The 19706-nt window shown below is 42.5% G+C and overlaps 1 protein-coding gene across 3 annotated transcripts in view; it reads left to right on the forward strand.

The window, feature by feature from the left end:
- Positions 1–1246: 1246 nt before the first annotated feature.
- Positions 1247–19706, forward strand: part of plcb1l (phospholipase C beta 1-like) — a 108370-nt gene continuing 89910 nt past the window's right edge. For all 3 annotated transcript variants that reach the window (XR_009924608.1, XM_062411828.1, XM_062411827.1), the window contains exons 1-2: positions 1247–1632; positions 6953–7030. Coding sequence is in view for 2 of the 3 variants with exons in the window: in XM_062411828.1 (XP_062267812.1) it covers positions 1534–1632; positions 6953–7030 (177 nt within the window). In the remaining variant the exon portion in view is untranslated. The remainder of the gene's footprint in view (positions 1633–6952; positions 7031–19706) is intronic.

The following is a 19706-nucleotide window of genomic DNA, read 5'->3' on the forward strand; positions in this document are numbered from 1 at the left end:
CATACTCTTGACTCATGGAACTTTGAAGAAGTTTAGTCATGAAGAAGTAAAAAGGCCCACAGCCTTGTAGGCGCACTGAAACAGAAATCAGTGTCGGTTCCAGCTGATGGCTGAACTTCCACATAGATACTAGGCTGCTGCTGATAATATAGTGAAAGCAACACCTCTACCCTGTGTCCACCAGAGTCGATGCTCAGAGCATCCCCTCCAGACAGTAAGTTATCACCAGACCCCAGCCCCTTGACTGTGAGCGCTTCTGGGTTGAGTAAGAACTGTCATCAAAAGAAAAAGGCTGATGGTCTTGTGCACTCAGTAGACTGTATACCTCCAAAAGTCCCCTTACAGTAATAACGGCCTTATAGCTGTGGCCACACTACATTTCTCTGAAACTAGAGCCCGAGGGCAAGAAGAAAAAAGCCTCATGTTCTTAGATACAGCATGTCATAAGAGTTGACGCTTCATATTGCGGATCCCTCCTTGACTGGCGGTGTGTGTCACGCTACAAATTAGGGTGTAGGCATACAGTCATGTGTGTGTTTGTGTGTTAAGTACCAATTGCAGAGGCGGGGGTTAAATATGAAGCTAAGTGGTTTTTTATTGGTTATGCACAAAATTGAAAACACTCATCGATTCCAGACCCTGAAACAAGTCTGCATTTTTTCATCAAGGTTCCCACAATTATTTAATGCAACCAAAATGTTGAACAATGCATCTCGCAATCTTAAAGGAAGTGATAACAAATCTCTGATTCTGCCACCTTAAGTGGATCTGCACCAAACTTTCATAGAATTTAACGGATTGGCCCATGTCACATTCCTCCACCCAGTATCATAACCTCCATGGCAGAGGTAATGATGAAATGGAAGGGTGTTATACAACGTATGAAATTCCATTATCATTAATCATCATTATCTTTGCATTTATTCATATGAGACAAAAGTACTGACCAAACAAAGCTGTTGCATGCACCTGCTCGGAGTATGACATCACTCCCAAGTTTCCCCACATCCCCTGGCGTCTCCACTGCGCGGAGAGTTTGGGCCATCAGTGACCACCGTGTTGCCTGGGACGCACGGAGGCGCTAGATCACTTCAAGCATCGATCCCGTCCCTGCATTGACTTGGACCATTTTCAACCAGACGTGCTACTCATTCAAACACCCCCCCCCTCCTCCTCTCCCTCCTCCTCCTCCTCCTCCTCCTCCCCCCCCCCCTTCTTCGCTTTAGCCGCATGTCTCTCAGTCAGTCAGTGGCCCCCGGTTCTGCTGCTGCGCCTGCGTCCGCCTCCTCCGCCGCCGCTCTCCAAAAACCGAGACGCGCCGCCGCCGTCAGTGCGGGCATGACAAATCCTGGCAGCAGCAGTTGTGGGCTTCCGTCCGCCGGCTTCTGAGCAGATTTGCAACAGGGAGAGGAAGACAAGTAAAGAGTAAAAGACAGGGAAGAAGAAGAAGAAGAAAAAGAAAAAGAAGAAGAAGAAGAGAGAGAAGTGACTCATTCCCACCGCTGCCGTGCGTCGAGAGGAGCAGATGAGCCAATGGCAGGGGCACAGCCTGGAGTTCACGCGCTGCAGCTCAAGCCAGTGTCCGTGCCCGAGAGCCTCAGAGCGGGCACCAAATTTATGAAATGGGATGATGTGAGTAAACGGCAAGAGTGGGGGAATACTCTCTTTTTTTCTCTCTCGATCGCTTCTGCACGATTTATTTGCATACGCATGCACCGACCACCGGCATGCATGAGAGACATCTATAGGCTACTCATGCAACAGTAGTTGACTGACAGGGACTGGCTGCCGGTTTAACATGCAACAGCTGTAGCGTCTCTGCTGACATGTGCGCGGTTTACCGATCAACAGTGGCCTTATGTGTACATGTTTGCGCGTGGGTGAGAGTTTGGGTCGCGCGCGCGTTTGCCAGTGCGAGAATGTGTATTAAACATTCGAACGCCCCTCCCCCTTCACTGGGAAGCTTTTATCAATTAGGTTCAATTAATTAGTGTACGAGGGCTGAACACGTTGCTCCCAGTGTTACTACCAGACACGACTCTATAACCAATGTTTTCTTTTTGTTCGTCCCTTCTCTTAATACTCTATACTGGCAGTCGAGCTGTAGTGAAATGACCTTGATTCAAATTGATTGCACACTGCTGCTGAGTAGCCAGTGAAAACATAATAGTAGTAGCCCCTTAAACAGAAAGCCATGGCTGCACTGCACCTGCAATTACCACCTAGGATGGAGAATGGACATATAGCTCTTGGCCTACAAATTCAGTTTAAATGCATTTTGTTTAATGGTTGCCTTTATCTCATATCCTGTTCCTATAACAGATCTTTATGTTCGGACTGGGACCTTCTGCAGTTTATCTTTCTACATCTCTACACAGCCCATCTCATTTGAATAACTGCTGGCATTCCTCTGTTGTCTGGTGCATGTTTACGGTGGGAGCATTTGAATATGAGCACGCTCACGATCGCTTTCATTTGCGATGAGAGAACAGCGCAGAGGTGTGTCCACCTGTGTCTGTCTGCTTCACCGTCGCCTGTGAAAGCAGAAGCGTTGTTTCATAAAGATCAAATCATACATGTTGATCACCACAGGAAGTCCTGTTTTGATCCTTGGAATCTGTGCTGTTTATGTAAGTGGCATTTTGAAGTATCATTCTATGAGATCATCCTAAGAAACACACACACATGCGAGAAATATGAATATTCACTGAGCTCAGGTTATTCAAGTGCAGCACAGATGGCATTAGGAGCAGTGTTATGAGAAGTGTGAGTGTGGCCAGTACAGATGGCAGAAAGGAAAATAATTCACACTTGCAAACCTAACCACTCTGTCAATCATCAATCTTCAGCTTAACGAAGAGAGCTTAAGTGTTTCCTTAACTTGTAATTACTAACGCGAGCTCAACTTTTCAGCTCTGGGGTTGGGGCGCTGTGAGAAGGGGTGGGCTCAGTGTGTGTGTGTGTGTGTGTGTGTTTGTGTGTGGGTGTGTGTGTGTGTGTGTGTGTGTGTGTGTGTGTGTCTGTCTGTTTCCCCTAACAGCCGTGTTTGTGTACTGCAGTTTTGACACGAGGGCCATATCTCCAAAACCAACTGCCCACCAGGCCTTTCCTGCAAAAACACACGCTCAATCCCAGACGCATGCACAGATACTTTCTCTGTTTCATTTCCCACACGCTCCTTCCTTCCTTCCTCTGTCCTCTGTATCATTTCATGGAAAGAATCACAGAGATAGACAATGAAATACGTTGTCATTAAAACAAGGGACCGCGTTTTCCACCTATTTTTTTAAGTGTTGCGGTCCATTCTGACCTCTCTCAAACCTAAAACTGCACATGCAACAGACACTTATAGGAAGTCAGTAAGATGTTGAATTTTTTTTTCTTTACTCCAGAGGGTGCTTTCGTTTCTCTGGCAGACGCGGTGGCCGCAGGCATGTTCTATTCGAGTTGCTTGTCCATCTGTCAGTCTGTTTCTGAGGAAAAGGCTATTTCACAACTACGTTAAAGATCAAATTTGGCACAAAGTGTTCACTTGAACTCAAGAATGAACTATTTTGATTTTGGTGATCAAAGGTCACAGTCTTTTGTGACTTTCCCAAAAAACATTTTTGGCCATAACTCCGGAATTGATGTGCAAATTATAACACTCATTTCTTATGGGTTACAAAAATTACAATTTATATCTGAGATGAAAGTGCAACTTAATTGTTTATCATCTCATTTTATCCTGCAAAAAACACTTTTCTGGCATTTTTCCAACACCATAACTCAGGAACGAAAGGGCAGATTGTGACCATATTTCCTGCAACGACGACGGAGTCGCACAAACACTGAAGACCGGACATATTGTCACACTGCTGAACATTCAGTAGAGTCAAAAAGTTGTCTCTACCGAGCGAGGTTGGCATAACATACTGCATGAACAGCAGTCACGAGTTTTCAGGAGCCGAGTGTCTAAATGGTAAAGAGCGCTGCCAGCACTTCAGCACGCAGCGCTCGGCGGATCCCTGTTGAAATAGAATAGAAGAGCAATCAGAAAACCTCTTGAAATGTTTTCTGAAAGTGTCAGAGCCGCAGACGTCCCAGACCTTCGTCACACAGACATGCACATACATACTTTGTACTTCTGCTGCTGCCACTTGCAGAGCCGCTGCCTCTGTAACCCATAAAATACCAGGCTGTGGTTTAAACTATCGCCTGAGTCGTGTTATTATTTTTCAGCCTGAAGAAACGACACATTCAGCACGACGGCTGCTCTCTGTTATCAGGGTGAAAGACAGGCAGACATCCAAAATCCTTAGAGCTTTCGTGTTGAAGATCCCTCACGGAGACGGACGAGATCCGAAATGTGTGAAAGACGATGCTGAGTACGCCTGAGCAGATTTTTTAAATCTCGTATCAAGCCCCTCTGGTGTGATGAATAGGATATTATCAAGCGCCACAGGGGAGCATTAAATCCCTCAAAGTTAAGAGATGCGTCATTAGCAGTGAGAGCAAGAAATATGCTGAGCTCAAATCTCCTCTCTAACATGTCTCCCTCAGGTGATGGCTAATGGTACACAGTCTTCACGGCAAATGTGAGCATCTTCTACCCCGGATTCGTTCTCCTCAGGGACTCCGTTTCCAGCTTCAACTCAAGAGGAGGCCATCACAGCCTAATGTCTTCCCATTAACGACAAAGCCTCAAAGTAGTCGAATGACAATAAAAAGCGTGAGCATTACGACTCCAGAGGTTGTAATCTCATCACTGTGAAGTCTAATCCACAGCGTTGTGTGGTTTCTTTGTAAATGCAGACCCATGAGGAGATCTTTGAGTCCATAATGGCTTAATGTGGTTGTAGTGGTGGTCTTCGAGAGTTAGCTCATTAAGACAGAAAGCTGGTGAAAGTAACTGCTCATGCATCATTAGGCAGATTCCCGGTGCTCTCAAGCCTCCTTCCCGTCCCTCTGAAGTAGCAGATAATCCATCAGTCGCTGCAGCTCGCCCACTTAGTGAATCCTTGACTTGGTTTATCGGAAATATAAACTTTGTGACATTACGTCATCCAACTAATTTATCTATCAATACCGTAAATCTCTGTCTGTCCTTCTGTCTCTTTGTGGAATGCATATCGTGAGAAACGTTCCTCTTATCTGCTTCAAACTTTGCATGTGTATGATCAAGGTAATTAAACTACACTGTTGAATTTGGTGCGATTTTGGACATGCAATATGTTTTAATATTAACCATCTTTGAATAAACAGGTGACCAGGGGTCATCTACGTATTATAGGTTGTTGATCACTACAACAGCACGTTAACAACAATGTCAACAACAGCTGATTCTCAAGTTCAGGGTTCTGCATACAAGACCACATTTTATGAGAACTTTGAATAAACAGGTGAACGGCTCTTTGAGCAGAAACAGCCTCAGGGTTCTGTGGACTGAGTCCTGCAGTCGCTCTTTCCTTCCTCAATTACTGCAGCCGGCTTTTTACAGTTTCTGAAAGAAAGCTGCAACCAGCATAAACAAACAGCCCATTAGATATTTATAGGGAGTACACACAATATTCAGAGAGATATTTATCTGTTCAAATCTAAACTGAAAACATGGGGCCATGGATTGTAACTCAAGGAGGGATCCGCAATATGAAGCGTCAACTCTTATGACATGCTGTATCTAAGAAATGCGAACATGAGGCTTTTTTCTTCTTGCCCTCGGGCTCTAAGTACTCTGTGTGTGTGTGTGTGTTTGTGTGTGTGTGTGTGTGTGTGTTTGTGTGTTTGTGTGCGTGTGTGTGTACGCCGCACGCGTTCGATGGTTTGAGCTGCGTCTTTTGTCATTCAACCAAGCCTGTAAAGATTGTGCAGTCATGTGAACAGAACCAAAACGATTCCTCTCGAGTCTCTAATAGATTTCATGGGAATGGTGGGTTGCCATAGCAAGGGTCACTATAGCAAATGCCTCTGATGCAGCGGCCGGCAAATGGGTCGTTTACTTCCCTCTCGTTTCCCTTTTTTAAATTTATTTCTTCTTTTTTCTCCATGTGCTCATTAAGAGGTGGAGTTCAGTGTGGAGCAGGTGTGTCAGGCTCTATAAACCGCCCTTGTCTTATTTAGACAGTGTGAAATGAATTCCGAGCCCTAATGGTTCTCTGCAGCCCGGCGCAGACTCCTCTGCTGTCTCCGAGCTCGCTGCTCAACCCTTTCATGATTCCCTACACTGCAGGACGCATTGGGTCGCGCCCAAATCTGACAGGCATGTTGCAGATGCGGACCATTAGCGCCGTCTCTAAATGCTGTGATCATTAGAAGCCTTGTGAGGTCACTTTGAAGATTCTCTTGCTCTGTACAGCAAATGCAGTTTACATCACTTTGATCCCGGAGCCGTGGCTGATTGAGGAGCACAATATGCTTCTGTTCAGCTGCACCACAGCCACCGTGGACACAGAGAAAGAAAAAAAAAGCAAAGGCTCTTTCTTTTTATAGAAGCGTCCAATAATATCTGGCATTGCCATGTAATGCCTCAGGGTCAAGCTGTGCCTGCGCGCCTGTATGCGCGTGGCTTTGAGCTGTCTGCATGTGGGGGCTGTGGGAAAGCATTTGTCTGTTCAAGACGGGAAAGATTGAAACATCAGCTGTGAAACAACCGGCAGCTCATGTTTGCAGTAACAAGCGTACACACGCATACACCCACACTCACACACCAGGATGCTTGGTCATTTGTGGTGATGCCAGGTCATGCTGGGGGGAAGTACCATAGAAGGAAAGGATTGTGTGCACGCTTACAACATAAACAGCACTTCCAATGTCATTGCACACTCTGGTATGCATGCAGGATTAGAAAAACGAGAATGAGGAATATTATCCTACGAAAATTAATAACTTGATCATAACATCGTGTGCTAATGTAAAAACACAGACGCAAGCACACACGTTTACTCCAGATGTCTTTTTTCTTGTTTTCCTGCAGGATTCCACCACTGTGACCCCGGTGACTCTGACGGTTGACCCCAAAGGTTACTTCCTGTATTGGACAGACCAGAACAAGGTGAGACATCAAACCAACAAGACCAACTCGCATGTTTTGGCCTTGAACACAAAGGTCACTCGAAACTGTGTTTGCCCTCCTGACTATTACATTCTGAGCAAGAAATGCGAGCAGCAGCTGTTACAACTTAATAACACAACTGGATGGACATTTAGGATACAATTCAGGAAACGAAATTGATCAGAAAAACACACCACAAGGAAATGAACACTCTTAAGCACATGTCAGTAACCTATTGAGCAAAATGCAATGAGGTAAACATCACAAGGTATTCCACCTGTACTGTGCTTGCATGTATGAGATTACTGAACACAGTGCATCATCACATGGTTTGCATTGCACTGTGGTTAAATTAAGTAAAGACAGAACGGTTCTCCATAAATTGTTATCCCTAAGTTCTTTGAAGCCTGCGCACTTGATGCATCAAAAAGTCTTCTTGCTGAAATCTTCGAGGACACTTGAATTTTGTATTCTTCCACAGTGGTTTTGTTGGTCTGAGGACTTTAAGTGAATCATGAAGGAAGTAAATCCCAGAATAAATTTAAGTGCAAGGAGCTTTAGTGCCATCCGACTTGTTAACCCCGGTGATTCACTGGGGGAAAACACGAAAGATACAAAGTACTTTCGGTTTTGAATGAATTATAGACAATGTGTAAAACGACCCAACCTTCTAGTTTGTTTTGTGTGAACCTGAGCAGGTGTCAGTTCCACAGTATTTGAATTGTGTTGTCATGTTTCACAGAACGTTATTTAAAACTATCCAACTTTATCCTCTACCACTGTCATCTGATCTTTTACTGATTTCCATGGCAACACCATGTAGTTCTGTTCTGGCCACATTAGGTGCACATTACAATTATCACACATAGGATTGTTAGAAAAGGAATAAAGTAACCTGGGAGGCGTCTACAGACACTTTTTCAATTAAAAAACATTATATTTAACAGCGTTGCAGCCTTTGCTAATCAATAATTCAGTAAACAAATAACGCATATGGAAGAGCCAGAATGGGTATCATGCAAAAACTGGGAAAGTTAAAGAACCTTGCGTGTTGCTCTGAGGCCTCTCCAGACGTATCCCTGAGACGAATTCCATTAACCATCTGGAGAAACCAGGAGCACTGGTAGCTTTCCATTCTCTGAGCATTATTATCTTTGCAACTAACGTACCAAACACAAGTGTCTGCTGTACAGAATGTGGCAGTGCAAGAGAAGCCACAGAGCAGCCAAACAGGGCAACCAGTGCGTCAGCTTCAATCTGTAAATCGTACATTTTAGAATAGCATTTGAAAATATCCTGCCAGAAGGAGACCATCCTAGGACAAAGCCAAAAGGTGTGGCCTAGAGTGCCTTTTGAAGATCTACACCTGTCACATATATCAGATAGATTAGAATTCATTATATAATTTTTTCTTGGAATAATGTAATCTATGCATGACTTAACATTAAATCCACTGCAGCCTGGCATTAATTGAGCCCAAATGGAATTACACACTTTGCCTTTGTAGACGTAATGACGTGATGAGAGCACACAGACTCATAAAAGATCAAAGATATTTTCGTTTGGTATTTACAACATGACGCTTGACAGAACGATTGTCTTGTGTCTTTCCAGTTTTACGTTGACATATTTTGAGTCTCAGTTTGCCTTACAGTTACTTTGTTTGTAAATATGTGCTTCACAACACTGACTCATCTTCCCTCCTATCCGATCTGAATTAAGCTAGTGAAAGAGCAGTGCTGAAAAAGGTGATAGACATCTGAACTGCCGCACCTGCACCAGCACTAAATTTGACACCTGTGAGAATATTCCATAACAAGGAGCCAGGTTGTGAAATTGAAGTCACTTGATACGATCAGGCTCGGTAAATCAAGCACTTCCCAGGAGATGGATATTGAAATTGTGTAGATTTGCGGATTTCAGTTTGGTTGTCATTGCTTACTCCTTTCTTTGTATGTGTTTAAAGCTTGAGTACATCTCTGCCTATCCAGTGCACCTCTATTCTTCAAAAACAATCCAACTCCAAAAAGCTTTGACGGCCGTAATGTGCTTCTGTTCTATTTGTGTGTATAACTGTATCAGCACCGGCAGTCAGAGGTAGACTAATTAATAGCTACCATCGATTTTATGTTTGCCTAGATGAGGGTATTTCACTGGAGCCATGCAAGAGCATAGACAGGAGTGCTGACCGAGCCTTTACCTCTGCAGACACACACACACACTCATCATTTATGAGTGTAAAACTTCTGCTGTTTTGCGAGAAAGAAAAGAGCTTATTATGTTGGCTCCCCACCACTAAATGAATACACTGTACGTGGAAAAGAGAGGTGCTGAATTTAGCCAGAAAGACAGAGACAAAATTCAATGAACACTTTTGCTTGCTGTCGGTGTATATGTGGAAAAGTGGATCTCTGTGGTCAGAGGCATCCAGCATCAACTGTGATTCTCCCCAGAGAGAATTGAAAGAGGCCCTTTGGCATCAATTTGTCATTATTTCCTGTGCCTCATTCATATGGTGAGGATTTTGAAGGATGAGGGTTTTGTCTGTGTGTGTGTTTACATATGTGGGTGTCTGTTCTGTCTCTCCGCATCGAGAGCAGTGCTGCTGCACACATAATAACTCAAATTGATACAGAGCAAAGCCCCGGACAAAACTCTATTAGGGCATAGAGGAAGGCACCCGCTATTTCCCTCAGTGCCACAATCAACAGAAAAGTGTGTGTTTATGAAGATGTCTTGCCCTCTGTCTTTGTGCACATTTATTCATGGCGGTGCCGCACATCTGTTCAGCAGACCAATTTAAACAAGCTACGATGCTCTGTCCAGTTGTTATGTGTGTGTTGGTTGGAGACTGGGCCTGATGGCCTGCAGAGTAAAAGCATTCCTCAGATTCTTCAGGAGCACAGCAGAACTGTAGCCAGTGTGCCCGCTGCGCTAACTTTCAAACAGACATGGTCACTGATGGAGACAGTTTGTACAGCTCACTGTGTTGTCAGTTTGACTTTTTTCCTGGAGACCTTGCATGAGGTTTCTCCATGATACACTATTTATTCATTATTATATACTCTTTATCCAGATTTAATCTTCTAATGACTCATGCTGTAAAACATTCCAAAGTCATCAATCAGATTACTTTGGAGTTGACAAAATCTAAACAGACCTGCTGCTCAACCTTGACTTTAACCCTAATGACCTTCCTCACACGTTTGCTGATTGACTTGGAATGACATTATACAGGTTTTTATACAATTCTTTTATAAACATGTATCAAATCTACTTTTTGTTCTTGACAACACATTCAGTTACATTTCACAAGCAGGGGGGAAAGGTGTGGTTGGCCATGCACATCAGCAGTCATTTGTTAACTTTAAATCAATCTCTATGAAAACATGAAATCAATGAGTCACACAGTCTTTGACATAGTAACAGGTTTTTTAGCTTAAATATCACCCTGTAGAATCAATAAACAATTAGCGATGTCTAAGATATTCTGTCTGTCAGTGTTGGGTAGCCAGCAGTAAAATTAGCTTAAGGTTTCCTCTGTGTCTAGTTCCCATTGACTAAAGGTATGGTTGGTTAGTTGTTCCTAATCTTATTTGATGGCCATCGTAGGTCAATTCATATCATTCAGACTGATTGACATGATTCGCTAGGGCACCTTTCTGTCACTAACCAACTGGGCTGCTTGCACGCACCCTGCGTGTTCTGTCACTGCGCTTGACCAGAGTCTTCAGCTGTGGAGACATACACAACTGAGGTAGAGATGATAGCGGGTGAGTCATGGAAAAGTCTTCGTCTCTCAGTTTTCAGGAGGTGTGCGTTCATGTGTTTTGGGGCCGTAGCTCTGATGGGAGGGATGCTGAGAAGGGGTGGGACGTATCGGGTGCATTTATTGAAAGTGTAGCCTGCTCTTTTCTAGCTTTTCCAGGATTACCGACCCAAACTTTAAACATTTACATTTTTGGGGACTTTAGCTCTTGGACTTGTGTTAGGGCTTGTCTTATTTATAGTAGAGACTTTGTACTTTTTTGTAAATTGCAAGGGACCAGGGACTATGTTGACACAAAAACTTTTAGATGCAACTGAATACCATTATTTTTGAAGCAGGTATTAGACCTAGATGGGAAAGGTGATATAAAGTCTACGCTGTTTATCCAAAGGTTTGTCTTTTCCATCTTGTGACGCGTTCCTCTGTCGGAGTCTGATCCAGCTGTGGATTTCAGCCATGTTTGAAGGTCAAAAAGACTTAGTTTAGTTTTGATGGAAGCAGAAATGTGATGTCAGATCTGTTTAGGCCTCCTGTTCTTTGCTGTTACTTTCTGGCTCGCCAGTATGTTGATGACTCAAGTCTTTAAGAGTCCTGTACTTTCATCCTGATTTTATTGTTAACGTTGCAGTAGGCTATGCTGACAATACGGCCTCTGCTTCACAAAGGTGGTATTCTGTTGAGGACCTGTCAGAACTCTGACATGATACTTGTATGAGGAGAGCGTGGCCTAGGGGATAGAGCGGGTGTTCTGCAACAAGAAGGTTGCCGGTCCGAATCCCACTCTTTCCCATCTGCATGCCTAAGTGTCCTTGGCAAGATACTGAACCCCTAAAATGCCCCCTCATAAATGCTGAGTGTTCTAAAAATGTAAGTCGCTTTGGACAAAAGCGTCAGCTAAATGACATGTAATGTAAAATGTAATGTATGGATTCCTGATTGCCGTTCAGAGTAATCAAGATGACTTAACTATGGCAGCAGCTTGGGAGATGCGCAACAACATTCTTGATCAAGAGATAAGCTTCATTGGATTTTTCACTTCCTTCCTTCAAATGGTGGACACTTGCGAAAAGAGCAGCTCCAACAATGCTACACTTGTTGGAGATAAGAAGTTGAGGAAGTTGTTGAAGTTGATACGGTCTGAAACAGTGACTAGGGATTACACAGTAATCTAAAAGTTTTTTAAAAGTCATTCTCCCCTGTGGATAGAAACAGGTGCAAACAGTGTGGATTCGACTGTGAGCTCCACCTCCATGTCTGTGCACTGCTGTATTTTTAAACTGGGCACTGCTATGTAAACTCCCACAATCATTTTGCATTTGTTTGGTTCAGAGTCCATTTGGCTGGCTTTTCATGTTTCTGCATTCTCTCTCTTTCACATTGAGAGACCCCCGCCCCTTCCAACACACACACACACAAACTATGTACAAACACTTCCGCAGATAGAGGAGCAACATAATTGACAAAAACAGCAATGATGGCACTGATGATGAAACTGACCTCAAAGATGCTGTTGATTATAATGTAGATGAACATTACTCCATCAATAAAAATGAAATGGTAAGAGTGTGTTTCAATGCGTGTGTTACGACACAGTGAGCTTTTTTTTTGACATATTCTCATCCGACATTAGGAATACATTTTCAACAGCGTCATATATTGTAGAAAAAGTCAGTACAGGTCGAATCATTGTGAATGAAACATTAGGTCAATTCAAAGGAAGGCACAAGCAATAATTTAAGAACCAGGAACTTGAATACATTTCTAAGTTCCTTGTTCATGATTTTGAAATAAAACAGTTCAGGATCAGAGAATCTGAAATGGGCATTTTAGTAGCTTTCATAACATTCTGTCAGTGACACATTGGTTGATTTGCAAAGCTTCTAACTTAAAATATTCACTCCCGTTTGCAATGAACTGGTGAAATGAGGCAGCAGTAACCAGCCTGACTGGTTTACATGACGTGATCAGTAATCGCGATGTCTCCCCTCCACTATTGTTGACAACTTCACGTATCTCAGTTACAGTGCATCTCATCACACCCATACGCCCACACACAGTCACACGTGTCAGCACCTACACACACACTAACATTCCTATAATGACCAACCAAGAACACATGCTTCTGTCATAGTTTAAAAATAATCTCTCCTCCTGTTGGTGGAGTTTGCTTTCAATGGGAGGAGCCATGAAACACTGAGGGTTGGACTGACTCAAGTCAAATTAACAGCCTTTTGGTTTAGTTGCCTTGGTTGCCATGAAACAGCACACACCTTGGAAATGTCACATTGTCGCTCAGCCTCCGCTTTATTCTGGAGATTGTTGCTACTTTCAAACTGATATCATTGTGTCCTTGTGTGTGTGTGTGTGTGTGTGTGTGTGTGTGTGTGTGTTCATGTGTTCATTTGTTTGCCCATTTGTGCGTGTTCCTCCCTAGGCAGTGGCTTTAACAAAAGGTTAAATGCGTTCCCTCGGGGGATTTACGTTTGAGCTGTGAGCAGTATGCATACGGCCTTGAATGATGTTCAAAGGTGAAAGACAGCTCACCCCAGGCCCAAATCAGACTCAGCTGCTGTGTGTGAGACATTTCTGAATGAGTGTGGACCTAATGCAGAACGTGACTAAGGCTCTTTTGGTGTTAAATGTAAACCTAACACACACTTGATTCACGTGCACAAGCTAAAACACACACCCTTCCTATGCTCTGTCGTTGTGGAGTTCACACATCTGTTTTCTCCAACACAGCAATTTTCTGTGATTACCGGCTGAACGCTCCTCTACCTCCGTCAGCACTAAATAGGAGGGAGAGACAAAGCATAAATCTGCAGCCAATCTACTAAAAGTGAATTGTGACCTTTGCCAAGTCATAGCTTGATGGGCCTTATTTCATCTGTGCCGCGAGTGAGAAAAAAAATGGAGGGAGACAGATGGAGAAACAGAGAGAATTATGAAGAAATCTATACAATGATGATCACTGTAAAGAAAATGAACAATTTTGAGCTTGGGTATGGTTTTACTTGAATTAGTCACTTTTAATGTGCATCAGCATTCTGCTGACATAATAGAGATCGTCATTGCATTTTCATTGGCTTTAAGGAGATGGGACCTGGAGATGTAATATGTCGGTACCAATTTTTATAATAACAAGCTTTCAAAGTCACCAAACATGAGGGTTATGGCAGTAGCCATTTTATATAACTTGGAGTGTTACTTTAAAAAAATCCACTAAACCTTATACCACTTTGACATCTTGCTGCCATTGTTCAAACTTTCACAATGTTCCCTGTCAGTGTCCCAGTTTTAGTGCTGCTTATGTCAGATGAAAGCTGTGACACACCAAATTATCACGAAGATTAAACAGCCCTGTCTGAGAATAACTAATTATAATTAATTTTGATGAATGATGTTGCCTTACTACTTCTAATTTCAAGGGCGTTTATGTTTCTTTGAATAATTTAAAACAAGGAATTTGGACGTTGAGTACCATGGCAACATTCAAAGCTTCAAAGCCTTTGAGTCAGTCCTAGTCTACAAGGCAGCAAAGTATTGAACAAAGAATGTCTGGATAGGTAAAAATATAGAGCAAAGGACAGGAACAACTATGACATTAGAAATTGCAGTTTTCATTTATCCTCATGGAGCCGTGGTTTTATTCTGACAGTGACGGTTGATGGCGTTAATGAGCAAGAGACAAGCTCTGTACTTTAGACCCATTAACTGGTATTTTAAAAGCTCTGTTGCATTTTGACTTTACCTTTGCAGCTTTTGTGACACATTCACTTATATGTAGATCTCAGGTCAAAAATTGTCATTGAGCTCTGTAAGTGTAAGTCAATCATAGCACTATCAGGAACAGTTTTCTGTTTGCTGCAATCTTTTTTTTCCTTGAGTACCACGAAAAAAAAATTCAGACAGTGAAATAGCTCAGTAAGGTTCTCAGACAGTACTATTATCTACAGTGGATATCAGCATCACAGGTGAGGTTCAGTCTTTACAGTGAACATTGAATAGCTAGCACTTAAGTAAAAGGTCAGGGGCAGCGTTATTGATATCGGTCTCAACTTTCTCTGTACAGAATCCTTATAGATGTTATTTATTGGTAGTCTGGAGCAGGAGAAATATGTTGTCAGTGAAGTATTTAAATATTATGACAGTCAAACCAGACACTCTACGTAATGTTATTTGGGAACGGAAAACGTGTGTACAACAAGGATAGCTTTTTTCAGTCTTGCCGTTTTTATTAGGTGGCATTAACAAAAGCTTGGCTCAGAGCACCAACCCTAAAACAAGAAAATGTAAACTGTTGACCTGCTGTTCAGCCGAGCAGAACTTAAATGTGACACCGGCCTATATCTATATGTGGGGACTTGATGTTGTAAAGGAAATAGCTTTTTGTTAGAGTGTCAGAGGCAGAAAAAGAGAGGTGTTAAAAGAAGAAAAGCGTTGCCAAGCTCTTTTTGGATTAGTTTTTCCTAGGTGACTTCAGAAGCCTTTGTTTGCGCTTGAGTCAGTCCTGGATTTCTCTCTGAATTCTGATCAGGACTTCTTTTCCAGTGCTCTTTGCTGGTCTGTGCGTAAACGAGAACATGCTCCAACCTCCATGGAAAACACATAATGTAACACATTGGAGGAGGTGAAGGAGGTGAAGGAGGAGGATTTGGTTCTTGGCTGGAGTCCGCTCACAAACGTTGGAGCTGAGGTTCCGGAAAGAGGGTTTTTGTGTCCATTTAGAGCCTCTTGGCTACTTACAGGCTCTGTTGCTGCCAACGTTGTTCGGCATGAATCTAAAGCTGAGCCTGCCAAGGTAATGGAAGTGACTGGCTCCGAATGGCCAGCTCAGAAGAGGAGCTTGCGCATTCTGAATTCAAATGATAAGCTCCACCAATTAAAGGGCTTGTAAATGATGTTGATGGTGCAGCAGCAACTGAAGGGTGACAGGTAATACAAGCCCACAGTCTGTTACTATGGGGATGGCCAGGGGTAAGATAAAATAACAGGAAGACCATGAAATAATAACTGAAATACGATTAACATTCAAAATATTCAGACCCCTTTCTTTTTTCATATGTTTATCTATGTTTTCATCAATGCACACTCTATACTCCATATTGACAAACTAAGTACTCAGATATTCTCGGGTTTGACACAACAACCTTTTCACACCTGGACATGGGGATTGCCTTTCATTCTTCTCTGCCGATCCTCTGGAGCTCTGTCAGGATGGATGGGGCTCATCAATGGACAACCACTTTAAGGTTTCCCAAGAGTAGTTCAAGCCATTGCTTTTGTTGGGCTACTCAAGGACATGTGTTTTCCTGAAGCTTCTCCTGCCTTTCCCTGGCTGTGAGCAATATTGTGGCCATTGTCCTGTCTTAAGGTGAAACTTCAGCCCAGTAGAGGCCCTGAGTTCACTGGACCATTCAGTAAGGACATCTCTGTACTGCTCCCGATTAAGCTTTGCCTCGACCCTGATAATTCTCTCCTGTCACTACCTCTGATTCTGCATCAACAGGCAACATCATGCTTCACCATAGGGAAATGGTCAAGTGATGAGTGGTGCCTGGTTTTCTTCCAGACAAGATGCCTAGAACTTAGGCCAAACATTCCAGTCTTAGTTTCATTCGACCAGGGAATCTTGTTTCTCATGGTCTGAGAGTTCTTTTGGTGATTTAAATCTTTCTTTCACTGAGGAAGGGCTTCTGTTAGAGTTCTCCTTCATAAGATAGGAAGTGTGCTGTAGTGATGCATCCATTTGGTTTCACTCATCTCCTCAATGGTCTTCTGGGCTCAGTCAGAGTGACAAGCAGGTTCTTGATCCCCTCTCGTACCAAGTCCTTTCTACTTTTGATTGGCAGGGTCCTGGTTGTTCCAAAGTTCTTTCATTGAAGAATTATGGAGGCCACTGTGGCTCTTTCGGAATCTGCAATGCACCAGAATATTTTTGTAGTCTTCCCCTCATCTGTGCTTTGACACAACCCTGTCTTCGAGCTGTGCAGCCAATTCATTTGATCTTATGGTTTAGGGTTTTGGTGTGATTCATATCAGAAAGAATGAAATAGAAAAAACGATTATGATGTGGGAGGTACCAGAGCTTAAGTTCAACAGTTAAAACAGATGTTCTGAATACTTACTATCAATGTGATTTTTCTTCAATTATGAAGTATTGAGTATAAAATGATGTTACTATTTGAAAAAGTAAAGGGGTCTAAAATCTTAGCAACTAGATAACTCCTTTGTGAGCACTGATTTAAATCCGTATAGTTTTGCACAGAGAGAAATTTATCTTAATAAGTTCACCGTTGTACTTACTCCTGCAGTGTAGCAATCATCGCCTAAACAAACTGTTGATTATGCACAGACGGATGTTTAAAGGACATCACCAGTGTAATTTCAGTATCCTCCTGTCACTGTTATTAGTTCTCATAGTAAACGTGTCATGTTCTTACCAGTCCGATGCTACTGCCTTCTCCTCCACTCAATGTTTGTCTTATACTCTACCAGTCATTATGGGTTCAAACTCGTCATTGTTTGGTATAAATCACATGTTTCATGTTGCTGAAGTGTTGTTGGGAGACGTTTGCCTTGAGGGCTTTCTGCCAGAAAGCCTTACTGGCAGAAAGACTTGCTGACTTCAGCTTTCAATCACAGTTTGGTTGTTTTTGCAGCAAAACTGCTTGATAGGTTTGGGAAAAGATGATGTTTTGGGTGAAAATAAATGAAAATAGATGTTTTGGGTAAAAATAAACCCTTTTACAATGTTATCACATGCAAAAAAACATTTACCATCCATGCACACAGAGATGTCTCTCTCTCATGTGAACACTTATCTTTCAGTCTTTAGTCCGTGTACATGTCCCTCAGAATCTGTTTCATGCGAGAGTAATCTACGTGGGCGTGTACATGCACCCCTCTTACCAGTTTAGATTGGATTAATTCTTTGAGAAACCCAGTTAGAATACTCCATAAATTACTCCAGTGAATTTACATTGTGAACTATCATTAGAGCACTTTTTTGAATAAATTGTCACAGATTTTATAATATAATGTACATCAAAATATTTTTAATGAAAACTCTGTAACACAGTGTGAGTTACTGCCAACAGAAAGCTTGAATCAGAGACGCTCGGTCTGACTGCCCAGCGAACAGGATAATTAAGCCTTTAGTTTTCTTATGGGTCCAGGTATTTATAAAATTTATTCTGCCCTATTACTGCTCCACTCGTTCATTGTATTGATTCCTCTCATCTGACTCCATTCACACTTTGACATTTAATGCTCAGTATGACTGAGGTGCGAAAGAGAGGCTTACCTTGGACGAGGATGACTTAAATAATTACACTTTTCTCTTTAGGTGCTCTTGAGCATTGTTCAAAAAACCTATTGATAGATGAAGAAAGGGCTTAATGAAATTTTGCTGTGGAGCACGGAGATATGTGGTTAACAGTGATGGCGGTAAATTTACTTTATCTCCACTCAGTAGGCTGCAGTGAGCCGAGATGTCTGCTTCAGTCTCACTCTCCATTCTGTCTCTGTCGCCGACTCTACTTCTGTCTGTCTGTCATTACTGTCTCTGGACATGCTGATTACTTCTTCATTACAACCTGCCTGCACTCGTATATTGGTTTTCGTGCAATAATAAGGGTAGCTACCCCTATTTCACACCAGTAATTCTTTTCTTGATGAAATGACAGTCGCTGCACTCCAGTTTTAACAAGTGTTGTTAAAAGCCGATAAATAGCTCATCTTGGCCAGTGCCAACTAGATTTTGTTTACTGCTACTATACCTTGCTGCGTGCAAGGAATAATAAAACTCACATAATCATATTTACTTCACACTAAAGCGTCTTCCAGGCGTGTCACAGAACTCCAGACAGTTTGCTGAAATTTTCCGGAGGGGCTATACGTGAGAAGGCAAATGCCCGAGTCTGTTTTTCTAGACATTCAGTAATCTTCACTGCCAAGCACCTAGTAAAATGTCACAGTGAGCCCATGTGAGAGTACAACGGGAAAGCGTATGGCAAATTCTCAGCAATTGAGTGGACGGTTTGATGTTTCTAACATGTAATGGATTGTAAAACTGGTACAAATAATATATATATCTCAGGATGAAATAGAGGAGCCATACAGCATCAAAGGTGTCAATTTGGAAAGACAACAAATTTCGCGAGCTTTTGGTGATAACGTCAGACTCTGTTGTTGAACAAAACACACAAATTTATGCATCATATCCTGCCTCTTGAATGCTCGGCCTATACGCCACCCCCACACCTAACAGTTCTGGGCATTTCCTGTTGTTATGAATATTACTATGTAAAAAAACTTAGTCTGGAAAATGTGCGAACGCTTGTTTTTGGTACACTTTTCATTGCTGAAAACAGCTGAAGTGACTTAATCTCCCATAGTAGATTGCAAGTCATTTCAGTGCAACGCTGTAAAGAACCTCAACTAAAGCTGAACCTTGAACATTTGAACCTTTACCCTGATATGTCAGAAGTAAGGATCTGTAGCTTATACGCCCCCGGGCAGCAGCAGCAGGCTGGATTTGCTGTTCTGACACAGTCATGATTAGAATAGATTTAAATGTGCAGCGGCGTCCTGCCTGCTGTTGTAGCTGTCATTTTTATATTTACATGACTGGGAAACAGAGCTTGGTTGAGCTATTTATCACAACACAGTCAAATCACTCAGAGTCAGTTTGCTTCTGTGCTCTTTTTTGCACAGGTCTGTCGGTGCCTGCATTACCCATTCAAACGTAAACGAATATACACCTAGAATATGTATGAGATTGTCACATGAACATAATTTGTTGGTCAATATTATCTCTTGTCCCTGATTAACACCCATGTGAACGATTTGGCTGCCCTCACTGGGGAATTTGGTCACCAGTCAATAAATGGGTAGATTAGCTGT

The sequence above is a fragment of the Platichthys flesus genome, chromosome 18 (assembly GCF_949316205.1).
Source record: "Platichthys flesus chromosome 18, fPlaFle2.1, whole genome shotgun sequence".
In the NCBI taxonomy this organism is placed as follows: domain Eukaryota; kingdom Metazoa; phylum Chordata; class Actinopteri; order Pleuronectiformes; family Pleuronectidae; genus Platichthys; species Platichthys flesus.